Genomic DNA, 13837 nt, shown 5'->3' on the forward strand with positions numbered 1-13837 from the left:
ACAACAGAAAATAATATATTACGTATCTACTTATGTCTTCACAGATTATGTATCCTATTATATTCATATACTACATTGTTCAGCTGTTCTCCAACAGATGGTTATCCATTTTGTTTCCTGTTCTTTGATATAACAAAAACCGTTGCCTTAAGTATTTTGTACATGTTTCTTTTCTGTCTTTGAACATTCTGGAATAAAGTCTAGTAGTGGGATCCCTGGATCAAAAAGTATCAGTGTTTGAAAATAGATTTTTCTATCTCTTCTCAAAATTGGTTATTATAAGAAACTCACTGTTTGGCTTTTTTGTTTTTAGTTGTTGATTTCTTTTATTTTTTTTTTAAATTAAAGCTGTCTATTTTCAAAACAATTATCATGCTGAACAAGAAAAATCAGATCAAAAAGGAAAAAAAGGAGAGAAAATACAAAGTAAACAATAACAAAAAGAAGTGACAATACTATGTTGTGATCCACCATTCAGTCTTCATAGTCCTCTCTCTGGATGAAGATGAATCTCTTCATCACAAGATCATTGGAACTGGGCTGAATCCCCTTGCTGTTGAAAAAAGCCTTGTCCATCAGAATTAATCATGGCATAGTCTAAATGTCACTGTGGACAATGTTCTCTTGGTTCCACTCACTTCACTTAGCATCAGTTCCTGTAAGTCTCTCCAAGTTTCTCTGAAATCACTTGCTGATCATTTCTTATAGAACAATAATATTCCAAAACATTCATATACCATAACTTATTCAGCAATTCTCCAACTGATGGGAATCCACTCAGCTTCCAGTTCTTGCTACTACAAAAAGGGCTGCCACAATCAATTTTGCACATGTGGGTGCTTTTCCCTTTTTTATGATCTTTTTGGGACACAGACCCAGTGGAGACGCTGCTGGGTCAAATGTGCTATGCACATTTTGATAGCCCTTTGAGCATAGTTCCAAATTGCTCTCCAGAATTGTTGGATCAGTTCACAATACCAATAATGAATTAGTATTCCAGTTTCCCCCCCATTCCCTCTAACATTCATTATCTTTTCCTGTCATCTTACTGAGAGATGTATAGTGGTATCTCACTGTTGTCTTAATTTTCATTTCTCCAAACAATGATTTAGAGCATTTTTTGATTAAAAATGGTTTTAATTTCATCTTAAAATTGTCCATTCATATTCTTTGATCATTTATTAATTGGAGAATGATTTGAATTCTTATAAATTTGAGTCAATTCTCTCTATATTCTAGAAATGAGGCCTTTGTCAGAACCCTTGAAGGTAAAATTTTTCCCCCAGTTTATTGTTTCCCTTCTAATTTTGTCTCCTTGCACTGGTTTTGTTTGTATAAAAACTTTTTAACTTAATATGATCAAAATTATCTATTTTGTATTCCATAATGTACTCTAGCTCTTTTTTGGCCACAAATTCCTTCCTTCTACACAGATCTGAGAGGTAGAATATTCTTTGTTCTTCTAACTTGCTTATAATATCATTCTTTATGTTTAAATCATGAAAACATTTTGACTTTATCTTGGTATAGGGTATTGAGTGTGGGTCAATGCCTAGTTTCTGTTTAGCTTTTTTCATTTACTTTATTGTAGCAGTCCAATAGTTCTCTGATGTTAAAAATCTGTTGTTTCTCAAGATATGATAATATTCCTTTTCAACTACATACCATGTGTATAATATGTGTATGTATGTATATAAAACAAATATATAATTATATAATGTTTAGTTGTCACCCAACATCCACTATATTTTCTGGATTGTTTTTTTTTCTTTTGGAGGATGTTTTTCAGGTGTTTTTTAGGACGGAGGAGAATCATATGAAATATTTACACCTCATCAATATATCCAAGACATACATGGATGATTATTACTATTAGAATACTGGGATTGCATTACCTATAAACTGAAGTCAATTCTCTTCTTTCAAAACCTGAGATTCAGGCTTTACTGACTACATGAAAAAATAAATAACAGCCTTTTCCAAAACTTTTTATACTAACTAGACCTCTACAAACTAGTAAGGTTCTTGATAGAAAGATACTGTGTGTGTGTGTGAGATTCTGTCCTTAAAGAATTTATAATCTAGTAAAAGACATATAAGAATTTATGATCTAGTAAAAAGACATATATGCAAAAAATTGTAATTCAAACAAGAATGTGATAAATATATAGGAAAACTCAAATAGGCAGGAAGAATTTATGAAGGGGGAAGTGTCACTTCCAGAAAAAGCAAAGTTATTAATTGGTTCATTGAGGTGATATTAGAGTTAGGTCTTGAAGGTTAAGCCTTGAAACAAAGGGAATAGTGAGCACAAATGCAAAGGTAGAAGAGTGTGCATCAAGATCAGAGTTCAGACAAGTATTCTAGAGAGCAATTTGGAACTATAATTATACATAACCAGAGAACTATAAAACTGTGAATACCCTTTGACCTAGTAATGCCATTACTGGGCCTGTATTCCCAAGGAAATCATAAAGGAGAGAAAAGGGTCCACATATGCAAAAATGTTTGTAGCAGTTCTTTTTGTAGTGGAAATTCAGTGGATACCCATAAATTGGGGAATGGGTGAACAAAATGCGGTACATGAAAGTAATGGAATATAATTGTTTTAGATGATGAGCAGGTTAATTTCAAAATAGCTTGGAAAGACTTACATGAACTGATGTTGAGTGAAGCGAGCAGAACCATATTGTACATAGTAAGAACAACATTGTGAGATGATCACCTTTAATAAAGTTAGCTCTTCTTAGCAATGCGGTGATCTAAGACAATTCCAACAGAATGGAAAATGCCATCCACATCCAAAAAAAGAATTAAGGAGATTGAATGAACATCAAAAAGCATACGATTTTTACCTTTTCTTCCTCATTTTCCCTTTTTTGTACTGATTTTTCTTTCATAACATAACTAAATATGAAAATATATTTAAAATGAATGCACATGTGTAGCTTGTATCAGACTTTTTTTTATTTAAGTTTTTTTGGGGAGGAAGAAAAAATTTGGAACTCAAAATCTTACAAAAATGAATGGTGAAAATTATCTTTCCATGTAATTGGGAAAAAAATACTATTAATGGGGGAAAAAACAACACATTTTTCCTTATTATATTCTGGAGCTCTAAATCAGACACAATAAGAATTTAATCATTGCTAGATAAAATAAAGGAATTTGTGTTTACTATTAAAAAAATGAAAGAACAGAAATGGTTATTAGGGCCAGCTAAATAACTGTAGGCAATGAAAAAATGTTTTGTTCAGTTAGTTCTCTGAGTTCACTGGTGTGATGCTAATAATGAACTGCTAGTAATGAACATTCTCCTCCCCAACTGTGTTCAGATCAGCAACCTGTTTGTAACTTAATAGTCTTAACAGAACTACTTTGGGCACTGAGAGATGAAGTAAGGTCAATGGTCACAGAGCAAGTGTGTGTCAGAGTCAGGACTGAAACTCAGGTTTTCTAATCTCAATTCCAGTTTATCTATTACACCATTAAAAGCCTGCTAAGCAAGTTCTTAGAAATAGGAACTATTTCTAAAATATCTTGTGTTTAAAGTTACATGTAATATTTAACCTGATAAATTAAATTTAAGAGTTTGGCTTTTCATTTTTTGAAAGGCAATCAAGGGATTTGCCCAAGATCACATGGCTAGTTAAGTAGTATCTGAGGCCATATTTGAATTCAGGTCCTCTAGATTCCAATATAAAAATCAGAATGTGAAATTCTCAATCACTGTAAATAGCAGATATTCAGATTTTTGGACTGTTTTAATATTTATGGCTCAAACATAAAACTTTTGTATATGTTTCTTTTGTTTGCACAGGCCCATGAGATTCTACATATGGGGATCCAATGAAATACTTATTATTTCTAAAAGGAATTTCCCTAAATGGAAATTTTGAGTTATTAGGCCTCAACAACTTTTGAGAACATGTTTTCAGGCCCCTTGGTCTGAAGGGCATTTTACCATCTGATATCTAGTGTTACAGATCTAGCCCCAAGAGAAGGGGACCCATAACTTTGATGTGAGACTTAGATAATTGTAAAACTTAAATAATTATTATTCATAAATAAGAGTAAGTGTTTGTCAATCAGATTTCCTTTCTTCATTGAAGAAAGAGAAGGAAATACAAGAAATGGGATTTACTTTTTTGTTTCAAAAAACTTTCTTTAAAAAAACAAATCAAAACTAAAACTTTCAATAAACAAACAAACAAAAAAAAAAAAAAAGGAAAAAGACAAAAGAAATAGAATGGCATGCTTCTTAGAGTGGGCAATCTTTTTTCAGCTAAGGGTCTTTTGGATATCTATAACATCATTTGCAAGCCAAACAAAATTTTCAACTTATGATACTCAAGCAGTGGAAGATTGTTGTACCTAGCTTTCAAAGCTCATCATCGCCTGCAAATTGCCTTAGCAAATGATTTCATAGGCTTTATATGACCTGTGGGCCAGATGTTCCTCATCCCTGATTTAGATAAATGTTCTCTTCAATGTTATCACTTATTTGTTCTCATAACTACATCTTAGTTCAGTCCCTTGCCTAGATGAAAGTCTCCTTAATTGATCTCTCTATTTTCAACTTTCTCCTTTCTTCAATTTATTCTTTGCAGTGCTGCCCAATTGATTTTCCTTAAATGTAGATCTTTTAATCAACTTCAGTGGCTTCCTACTGCCTCTGAGAAAAAAAAGAAACTTCTCTATTTAACTTTTAAATCTGGCCCCAATCTATTTTTCTTTTTTTTAAAAACAAAATCTTTTTTCAATGGAAAAAAAAAATCATCTTCTCTCCCTCTCATGAGGGAAAATCAGAACTTTTTCTCAATGGCCATGTTCAAAACAATATATCTCATTCTGTACCCTCAGTTCATCACCTTTTCAAAGTGTCAAGAGATGGAAAGCATTCTTTATCGTGAGTCCTTTGGAATCATAGTCATCAGAATTCTGAAGTCTTTCAAAGTTGCCTTTGAACAATATTTTTATGTCTTTCAACTGTTTATTCCCCAAGGCTAAAATGTATCTCCTTCTTACTTTCACCTCACAGAATCCTTTTTAAGATACAACTCAGGTATCACCTTTTACACAAAGCCTTTCTTAATATCCTCTGTCCCTGTTGTGTAATCCTCCTCCTTCCTCTCTTCCAAACTATTTTGTATTCAGCTAATTTTTATTTGTCTTACTGTATATTTTATATTCACTCTGCATAAAATGTAATTGTTGTTTCCTTTATTAGAACCCAAACTCCTTTTGAGTAGGGATTTTTTCATTCCTTGTATTTGTATTTCTAGTACTTAGCACAGTACCTGATGCACATTAAGTACTTTATAAAACTGTTTATTCTCATTTAATCTATTTGTAAGATAGTATAAGTGAGTTCTACAGATGACTTTTGAAAGATAATCTTCCTAGCATTAATTACATGTTTTCTTGTTTTAAATAGAAGTAATAGTTAGCATTTATATAGCACTTAAAATGTTTTCAAAATGCTTTACGTGAATTATCTTATTTGAGCTGTACAACTCTGTGGGGCTATTACTATACCCATTTTATAGATGTAGTATAGAGTAGTTAGTTAAGTGACTTGCTCAGAGTTACACAGTTGGTTAAATCTGTGAAGCAAGATTTGAATTCAGATTTTCCTAATTCCAAGTTTGACATTCTATTCAGTATTCCACCTGATTGCACTAATAAATTCTACATTTACATAGCTTTATTTACTATAATTTTTTGTTGAGTAAGGGATGTGTTGTACTCAATGTACAATTGAATTTTTGGAATATAATTATAAAATTATATTTGTTATTTTGTATTTTTCCCCTAAAATTAAACATATTAAAGGCACCAAGAAGAGCTACTAAAGAAGCAATCTCCCAACTTACCACATTTTTTTCCTCATCATGGTATCATTCTTTTAATTATCTACAAGATCCAAAGATGGACATACATTATTGGATACATTTTTTTTTTTTTTAATGTCACACTACCTACATTCAAAGTTGTAATCCAGGGAATCGGATGACTTCATCATTTTTTCTTGTTCTCTGAGTCTCTGGCTTATAGCTTTCAATCGCCTAAGTGAAATAATGGAAAAACAAAACAAAACAAAAACATGAATAAAAAACAGCTGCTTAACAGAATGTCTATCTCTGATGAATTTATCAAAAAAGATATCGTACATATCAACTCAGGTCCATCTGAGTTAGCTTCTAAGTCAGTCAAAAAATTGTTACTAAGCTCCTTTCAGGTAACCTGTTACTATGCTAAATAATGATACAAAAAGCCAAAATAGTTCCTATGCTCAGAGAGCTTCTATTCTACCAGACAAAAACATATGTAAATATAGAGACACATTTAAGATGTACATATATATGTATACAGTGAATAGAAAGGAATCTCAGAATTCCAGGACCTGCAGAAGGATGATGTTTGGGCTGAAGCTTGAAAGGAGGAAAACAAGGAGGCAATAAGAAGGCAAGATAAGAAGGAAGAACTTCCCAAACATGGGAGGCAGTGACTGCAAAGGTAAGAGATGGGAGATGGAGAGTCACATGTAAAGAACCAAACATGTGCAGTTGTACTAGCACAGAAAAGAAAAAAATATAAAAAAGGGGCATGCTAGGAAGAATTTAAAATCCATATATATTATATTATATATATATTTTATATAGCACAATAACATATATATATTATATATGTATATGTATAGTTTTTAGATTATACATGTACATTTATTTTTTACATATTTCCTTAAGAGTCATGTTGGGAGAAAAAAATCAGAACAAAAGGGAAAAACCACAATGAAAAAAAAGAGGGGGAAAAAAAGGTGAAAATAGTATACTACGATCTACATTCAGTCTCCATAGTTTTCTCTCTGGATGAGGATGGCATTTTCCATTTAAAGTTTATTGAAATTGCCTTGGATCACTAAATTGTTGAGAAGAGTCAAGTAAATCACAGTTGAACATCACACAATCTAATTGTTGTGTACAATGTCTTCCTGATTCTGTTTGCTTCAATCAGCATCAGTTCATGTAAATCTTTCCTTATTAAAATCAGCCTGTTCACCATTTTCCATAGAATGATAACATTCTATTGCTTTCATATGTCATAACTTATTTAGCCATTCCCCAGTTGATGGACATCCACTTATTTTCCAATTCTTTGCCACCACAAAAAGGGATACCACAAACATTTTTGCACATGTGGGTCCTTTTTTCTCTTTTTTTTTAATGATCTCTTTGGGATACACAGTAGTGATACTGTTGAATCAAAGGGTATGCACAATTTGATAGCCCTTTGGGCATAATTCCAAATTGCTCTCCAGAATGGTTAGATCATTTCACAACTCCATCAATACAGCATTAATGTTCCAATTTTCCCACATCCACTTCAACCTTTATCATCTTTTTCTGTCATCTTGGCTAATCTGATAGGTATGAGAGGCAATACCTCAGAGTTGTTTATTGCATCCAATCACTACTGATAAAGATCATTTTTTCATATGACTATAGATGGTTTTAATTTCTTCATCTGAACATTATTTGTTCATATTGGAAAAACCTTAATGCCAAACAGGGGCAGGCACCTAGTCAGTACTCTATCAATGCTGAAAGCCATTGAGGTTACAGAGTAGGAGATATACCATGGTCAGACCCACACTTTAGGAAAAAACTCTCTTTGGCAGCTGAGATGAGAGAAACCAGAAAGAAGACCAATTAGGAAGCAACTACAATACCCCAGACAAAAGGTGAAAAGAACCTGAGGTGGTAGCCATGAGAATAAGGGGATATATAAGAGATGTTGTGAAGGGAGAAATGACAAAACTTCACAACAGAATGTTAAGTGAGTGTGAAGTAGCAAAGATAACACTGAGACTGGGAGTTTGGGTGATAAGAGGATGGTACTATATACTCAACAGCAATAGAAGAAATTTGGAAAAGAGGATGATTTCAGGAGAAAGATAATGAATTGTTTTGAACATGCTGACTTTGAAATGCTGGAATATTCACTTTGAGATGTTGAAACAGTATTGATATTTGAGATATTGAAAAGCAGTGGGTGATGCAGGCCTGGATGTCAAAGGCTAGGGCTTCAAAGAGATCGAAGAATATATGAACAGAGATGACAATGAATCCATGGAATCTGATGAGATCACCAAGTTAGAGAGTACAAGAGGGGAAGAGAAAAGGACATATTTTGTGTTTTTCTATATCTGCAGAATAAGACCTATTTGGAACACAATCCTTCAAACTGTGAAATAACATTCAGGCCCCATTCCTTTTTCCTCTATGTATAGGCAACCCCCTCAAGGATAAAATAGAATTTCTTTTAATATTCCTTTCATCTTGGGAGAATTGTAGGATTCCCCATTATACTCCAAAATATATTTTTGTTACTCTAGAATGTTCAATTGAACATTAGTTGTTTTTTTTTTTAAATAGCCTTTTTAAAGCAATATAACTATTAAAAAAATGTCATCTGACTATTGTGATATTTATGATCATTTTATAGGTAAATTTCCTTTATTTTTCTTTTTTTATGTTTAATAGATGCTTATAAGAAACCTTCTCCCAACATCTCATTGCTTTCTCTCTATGCCAAGCTTTTTATTACTGGTATTATTCTTAAGCGAGGTGAGGTAGGTTGAGCAGCATTATATTTAAGATTCCTACCAATTTTGTGATTCTATGGAATCTGTAATTTGGATAAGCCAATTTCCACTCCCCCTCATTCCCAGTTATCAATTGAGTCAAAGGTCACAGAAAAATAAATGTCAAATTGTGCTGTCAAAAAAGCTTCATGAAAACAGAATGGAATTAACATTTATTAATCATTAATTACTTTAAATAAAGATCTGGTGATTTCATTCTTATGGATATTCCTTCTACAAATCACAAAGCTGGATTGTCTTAGAAACTCTTTCAATGAGATGATATGGTCAAATACACAAAGCATCTAGTAGACAATCCTCAACACTTCTTAGTTTTGCTAGACCAAGCCCCCAATGACAGGATTATAATAGACCTATCCCACCCCTCAATGTATCACAAAGAATCCTTTCTGGTTTCAGCTCCTCCACCTACTCACCTCATTTCAGTTACACACAAAGATGGTCACATACCTCTACACCCAAAATCCCCTTACCAAAACATAATCTATTGACTTTTCACTTCTCCCAGAGTTCATTACAAAACCTTAGTCTTCATCAACATCTGACTTCTAATTCCTTAAGCCTTATTATCTCCCCAATCACCTCTCTATATACTAGCCACTGGAACCTTCTCATCTTGACTCCTTGGAGTTCAATTAAACTCTACACCGTCATTTCCTAAATTCCTGGGCTTCTTTTCCTAACACTAATAATGCCCATCCAAAACCCAATTTTGGATTATTCCCAACATTGGAATCTTCATTTCCACACTGATGATGAAGATGGAAAAATTCATGCAACCGATCAGATTGGGTTCTCACTAATGGGCAGTCAACTGTATTCCTCATTATCAACTCACTATCAAATTCTACAGAGGCTCTTCCAAAATTCAATCTCTCCTTAAATCTCCTATGGCTCTTCTTCCCTTGAAAACCTTTTGTCATATTATACAGAAAAAAATTTGAGGCTTATTTGGTGCCATACCAATCAATTACCAAAGAATGGGATAGTGCCTACATTTTCTCTCACTTTCATCTTAACCCCTTTCAATCTGGTTTCAGATTTTAACACTCTACCAAAACTGCTCTCTCCATAATTGCAAATCTAATGAATGACCTTTTCTTCAATCTTCATTTTCTTTAAACTCTCTGCAGCCTAAGACCCTGTTGATCTCTTCTGGATACTAAGTTCAGGTTTTTGGGACAGGACTCCCTTGATTTTCTTCCTACTAATCTGATCACATCTCTTCAGACTCATTTGAGGTCTTCTCTTCCAGGTCCCAAGCTCTAATTATAGATATCCCAAAGAGTTGTGTCTTGGGTCTTCTCTTCTTCCTCTATACCACTTCCCTTGGTGATCTCCTCAGGTCCCATGGATTTAATTGCCATCTCTCTGCTGAATATTTCTCAATTTTATCCAGTCTGCCCCATACAGCTCTCTCACTGCCTTTTCGACATCCGAAAGTGGATATTCAATAGATTTCTTAAATCCACTATGTCCAAAACAGAACAGAATCTTTCCCCGAAATCATCCCCATCTTCCTACCTCTCCGTCCCTATTATTCTAAAACATGGCTTCTTAAACTTTTTTCATTAGTACCCCCCATTTTTATCTAAGAAATTTTTATGTAACCTTGGGTCACAAAAATGGTTCAAATTACACTAAATATGCATGCAAATCAAACATTTACTGTTAATTAAGTTACGAGACCCCACATGGTCACAAACCAGTCTAAGAAGCTGGGTTCTAGAAGACAACACCATCTTGTTGTTGTCTTGTAAACTTTAGGAGCTCTCAAGGAGCCTTCCTGAATTCCCCACTATCTCTGACCCCCTATAATTAATCTGTTGTTAATGATTTCTGAATTTGCTCCATACTCTCTTCTTACATTGCCATTACTGTGGTATGGACCCTCATTACTTCATTCCTGGATTATTCCAATAACCTGCTGGTGGAGCTACCTGCCTCAAATCCCTCCCCACTTCAACCCATGCTCAATTTAATCACTAAAGTGATTTTCCTAAAGCACAGGCTTGATTCATGACATTCCTATTCAATCAACTCCAATATTCCCCCATTGCCTCAAGGATCAAATACAAAATGCTTGATTTAACAAAGTCTCATAACCTAGTCCCCCGCCTCTTCCTAATCTTCTCACACTTCACAATCCAAAATGTTCTCTTTGATCCAAGCATACTGACCTTCTGAGACTATTCTTTATCTTTTGGCTCTGGGTATTTTCCCTGGCTATCCCCAATGCCTGATACTTTTCTTTCTTTACTGATTACCTACCTTCCCTAACTTCCTTTAAATCCCAATGAAAGTCTCACCTCCTAAAGAAAGCTTTCCCTAAACCCCTCTTAATTCCAGTGCCTTCCCCTTTTTATTATTTCTTATTTATTCTAACTTCTTCTATTTATATGTTTGTATGTTCTCTCTCCCATTAAGACTTTAAAATTCCTTGAGGGCAGGGACTGTATCTTTTTGTATTTTCCAATACTTTTTAGCACAGTGCTTGGCACATTGTAGATGCTTAACGTAGCCTTTTAATAACATAGGGTCACTTCCATATGGAGAGGACATCAAGAGAACTGTGATGAAGAAATTATATTTAAAAAGGGAGTTGTCTTAAAAGTTCAAACTAAAGGATATGATATAAACACATAAATAACTTACTGTTAACCAGTCTTAATGATAATTGCTATTAATGGCTTAACTTTTTTTTTTTTTTTTTTTAGTGCTTTTGAGGTTTGCGAAATTCTTCACAAACACCTCATTTTATTTTCACCATAACCTGGAGAAAAGGAAGATATTACCCCCCACTTTTGTTGTTTAGTGTGGCTTGCCACTTCCTTTTACAGGCAAGATATCAGGATTAAATGATTTGCCCAGGGTCAGACTATTAAGAAGTATCTGAGGCTAGAGTTGATCCCAGAAAGATTAGTCTCTCCAATTCCAGGTCTAGCAGTCTGTCCACTGTGATACTAGATGCTCCCATTTTACAGGTGAGGAAACAGAGGCAGACAGAAGTTAATAGACTTGCTCCAGGGTCACACAGGCTGTAAATGTATAAGGTAGATTTTGAACTTGGGTCTTTTTAAATTCCAGATCCACTGCACTATCCACTGGGCTATCTGGTTGCCTAAGCACATCGGTCAAGTCTTCTATGAATGTATAGCTTCTTTTCTATTTTCACTCTTCTCTTTTTCCTTCTATCATTCCTGTCCTTTTTCCTTCATTATCCCTTTTTCATTCCTTCGCTTCCATCTTTGTTTCTTTCCTCATCTTTTCCTCACTGTTAGCTTTCTTTTCTTTTTTTTATTCATAACTATTTTATACTCTTCAAAGTTCCACCATTCTTCTATGTCCAAGAGCAGATCAGTCTATAACCACCATCACCATCTCCTCCCCCCCATCCTTCAGGGGACTAACTGCTTCCCTTCTTATATCACAAATAATTTAGAATCCAGATATGTAACACGGAAGGAAAAAGGAGAGGGAAAAATGACCCAGATATTTTACTATTGTTTCTTCTTTAAAAAGGACAGTTGCTGGCCTTATGCTTAATGACAGTTCAGTCTTTTAATACAGATATACTTTGTTCATATAGCAATGTCACTTAAAAGAAAATGTTGTGCTTTACACTTCTCTAGGAATGTTTCAGAATTACTTACTCTCTGACAACTTAATTATATAAGTAAAAGAATTGGTTTGTTAATGAATTAAACACATCCAAAATGATTCTCATATTTGAGAAATTCTATTACTCTCTTAAAAAAAAAAACACAACTGAAAAATCCCAAACACTCCCTTTGTGTAGCAGGGAACACAGACACAGGGATATAGGCCAGCAGGCCTGTTTGGTTACCTTATCACTGCTCTTTTGCTATTTCTTGAAGAATATGAAATTTTATCCACAGACTAATGTAGTTAAGTATAACATAACACTCTACTATATGAAAAATAATGGAAACAACCCAAATGTGGAGCAAAAAAAAACAAACCCTTAAAAATTTTTATAAGTAATAGCCTCCCAATATTCTGATATATTCAATATATCCCAATATTATGATTATATATTTTTAAATATATTTTGAATGGTTTGCATTGGTTCTAGGTTAAATCATCGATAAAAAGTAATTGTGCAAATCTGATTGATACTTGAAAGAGCAGGGCAATTAGAGGAGGCTAGAAAAATAGCAGATGTAGGAGTAGGGGAAAGAAGGCTCAGCACGCATTCAAGAAGGCAATGAGTACTAATGGCCTCAAAAAGTTACTAGTTATGTGTCATATAACTAGGTAAAATTAGATCTCAATTTTGTCAGCTACAAAAGGATTCATTTAGCTGGCCTATAAGATTCCTCCCTTGGCAGCTGGGTAATATAGTAGAGCAAGCAGAGGGCTTGGAGTCAGGAAGACTCATCTTCTTAAGTTCAAATCTAGTTTTAGACACTTCTTACCTGGGTAATCCTGGGCAAATCACTTAACCTTATTTGCCTCAGTTCTTCTTATCTGTAAAAAGAGATGAAGAAGGAAATGGCCAACAACCTTAGTACCCCCAAATGAGATGAGTTGGACACAACCGAAAAAGACTGAACAACAAGAAAGAGGTCCCTTCCAATTTTTAAAAACAAGAGGCACAGTTAAGAATGTGTGGGAGTTAAGAATCACAGATGACTTTTCCTCACCTCTAAAATGAGGGAATTGAACATGATGGCCTCTGAGGTGCTCTCCAGCACACTACCTCTGATCCCACAGACCCCAGGAATGGAGGGATAATATTATCAGCTGAACCCTGAGCCATCTGTCCCTTAGATTTTTTCCAGTCCTACTGGGGAGTTCCTTAAGCCTGAAGGATCAGCTACCAGTGAAATGCAAACAAACCAGGAGAAAGATCAGAGAACACTAAATAAAACATTCTCCCCACAACTACTTGAAATTAGTTTTTCAAACTTTGTTACCTTATTTTCTTTCACACTTTTTTCTCCTTAATTCCCTTGCATATTAAGTTATCTAACTTTATTAGTTACTAGTTTAAGGAAATAAGAGCTTTCATCTACATTCAGGCTATTTAAAGCTAAGTTAAAGCAAAGGCTTGCCTGGTAATAGGAAAGACAGTGGCTTTCATGACATCCTCAGCCCAGTTCCCCAACTACAGAATAAGCACTGCCACTAAAGCCTATGTAATGT

General features: G+C 34.2%; 1 protein-coding gene across 3 annotated transcripts in view; it reads right to left on the reverse strand.

Moving 5' to 3' along the window:
• CCDC14 (coiled-coil domain containing 14) overlaps window positions 1-13837 on the reverse strand; it is a 40737-nt gene that overhangs the window by 5309 nt on the left and 21591 nt on the right. For all 3 annotated transcript variants that reach the window (XM_051985439.1, XM_051985438.1, XM_051985440.1), the window contains one exon: window positions 5986-6068. In XM_051985439.1, coding sequence (XP_051841399.1) covers window positions 5986-6068 — 83 coding nt within the window. The remainder of the gene's footprint in view (window positions 1-5985; window positions 6069-13837) is intronic.

Source organism: Antechinus flavipes, chromosome 3 (assembly GCF_016432865.1).
Source record: "Antechinus flavipes isolate AdamAnt ecotype Samford, QLD, Australia chromosome 3, AdamAnt_v2, whole genome shotgun sequence".
Taxonomy (NCBI): Eukaryota; Metazoa; Chordata; class Mammalia; order Dasyuromorphia; family Dasyuridae; genus Antechinus; species Antechinus flavipes.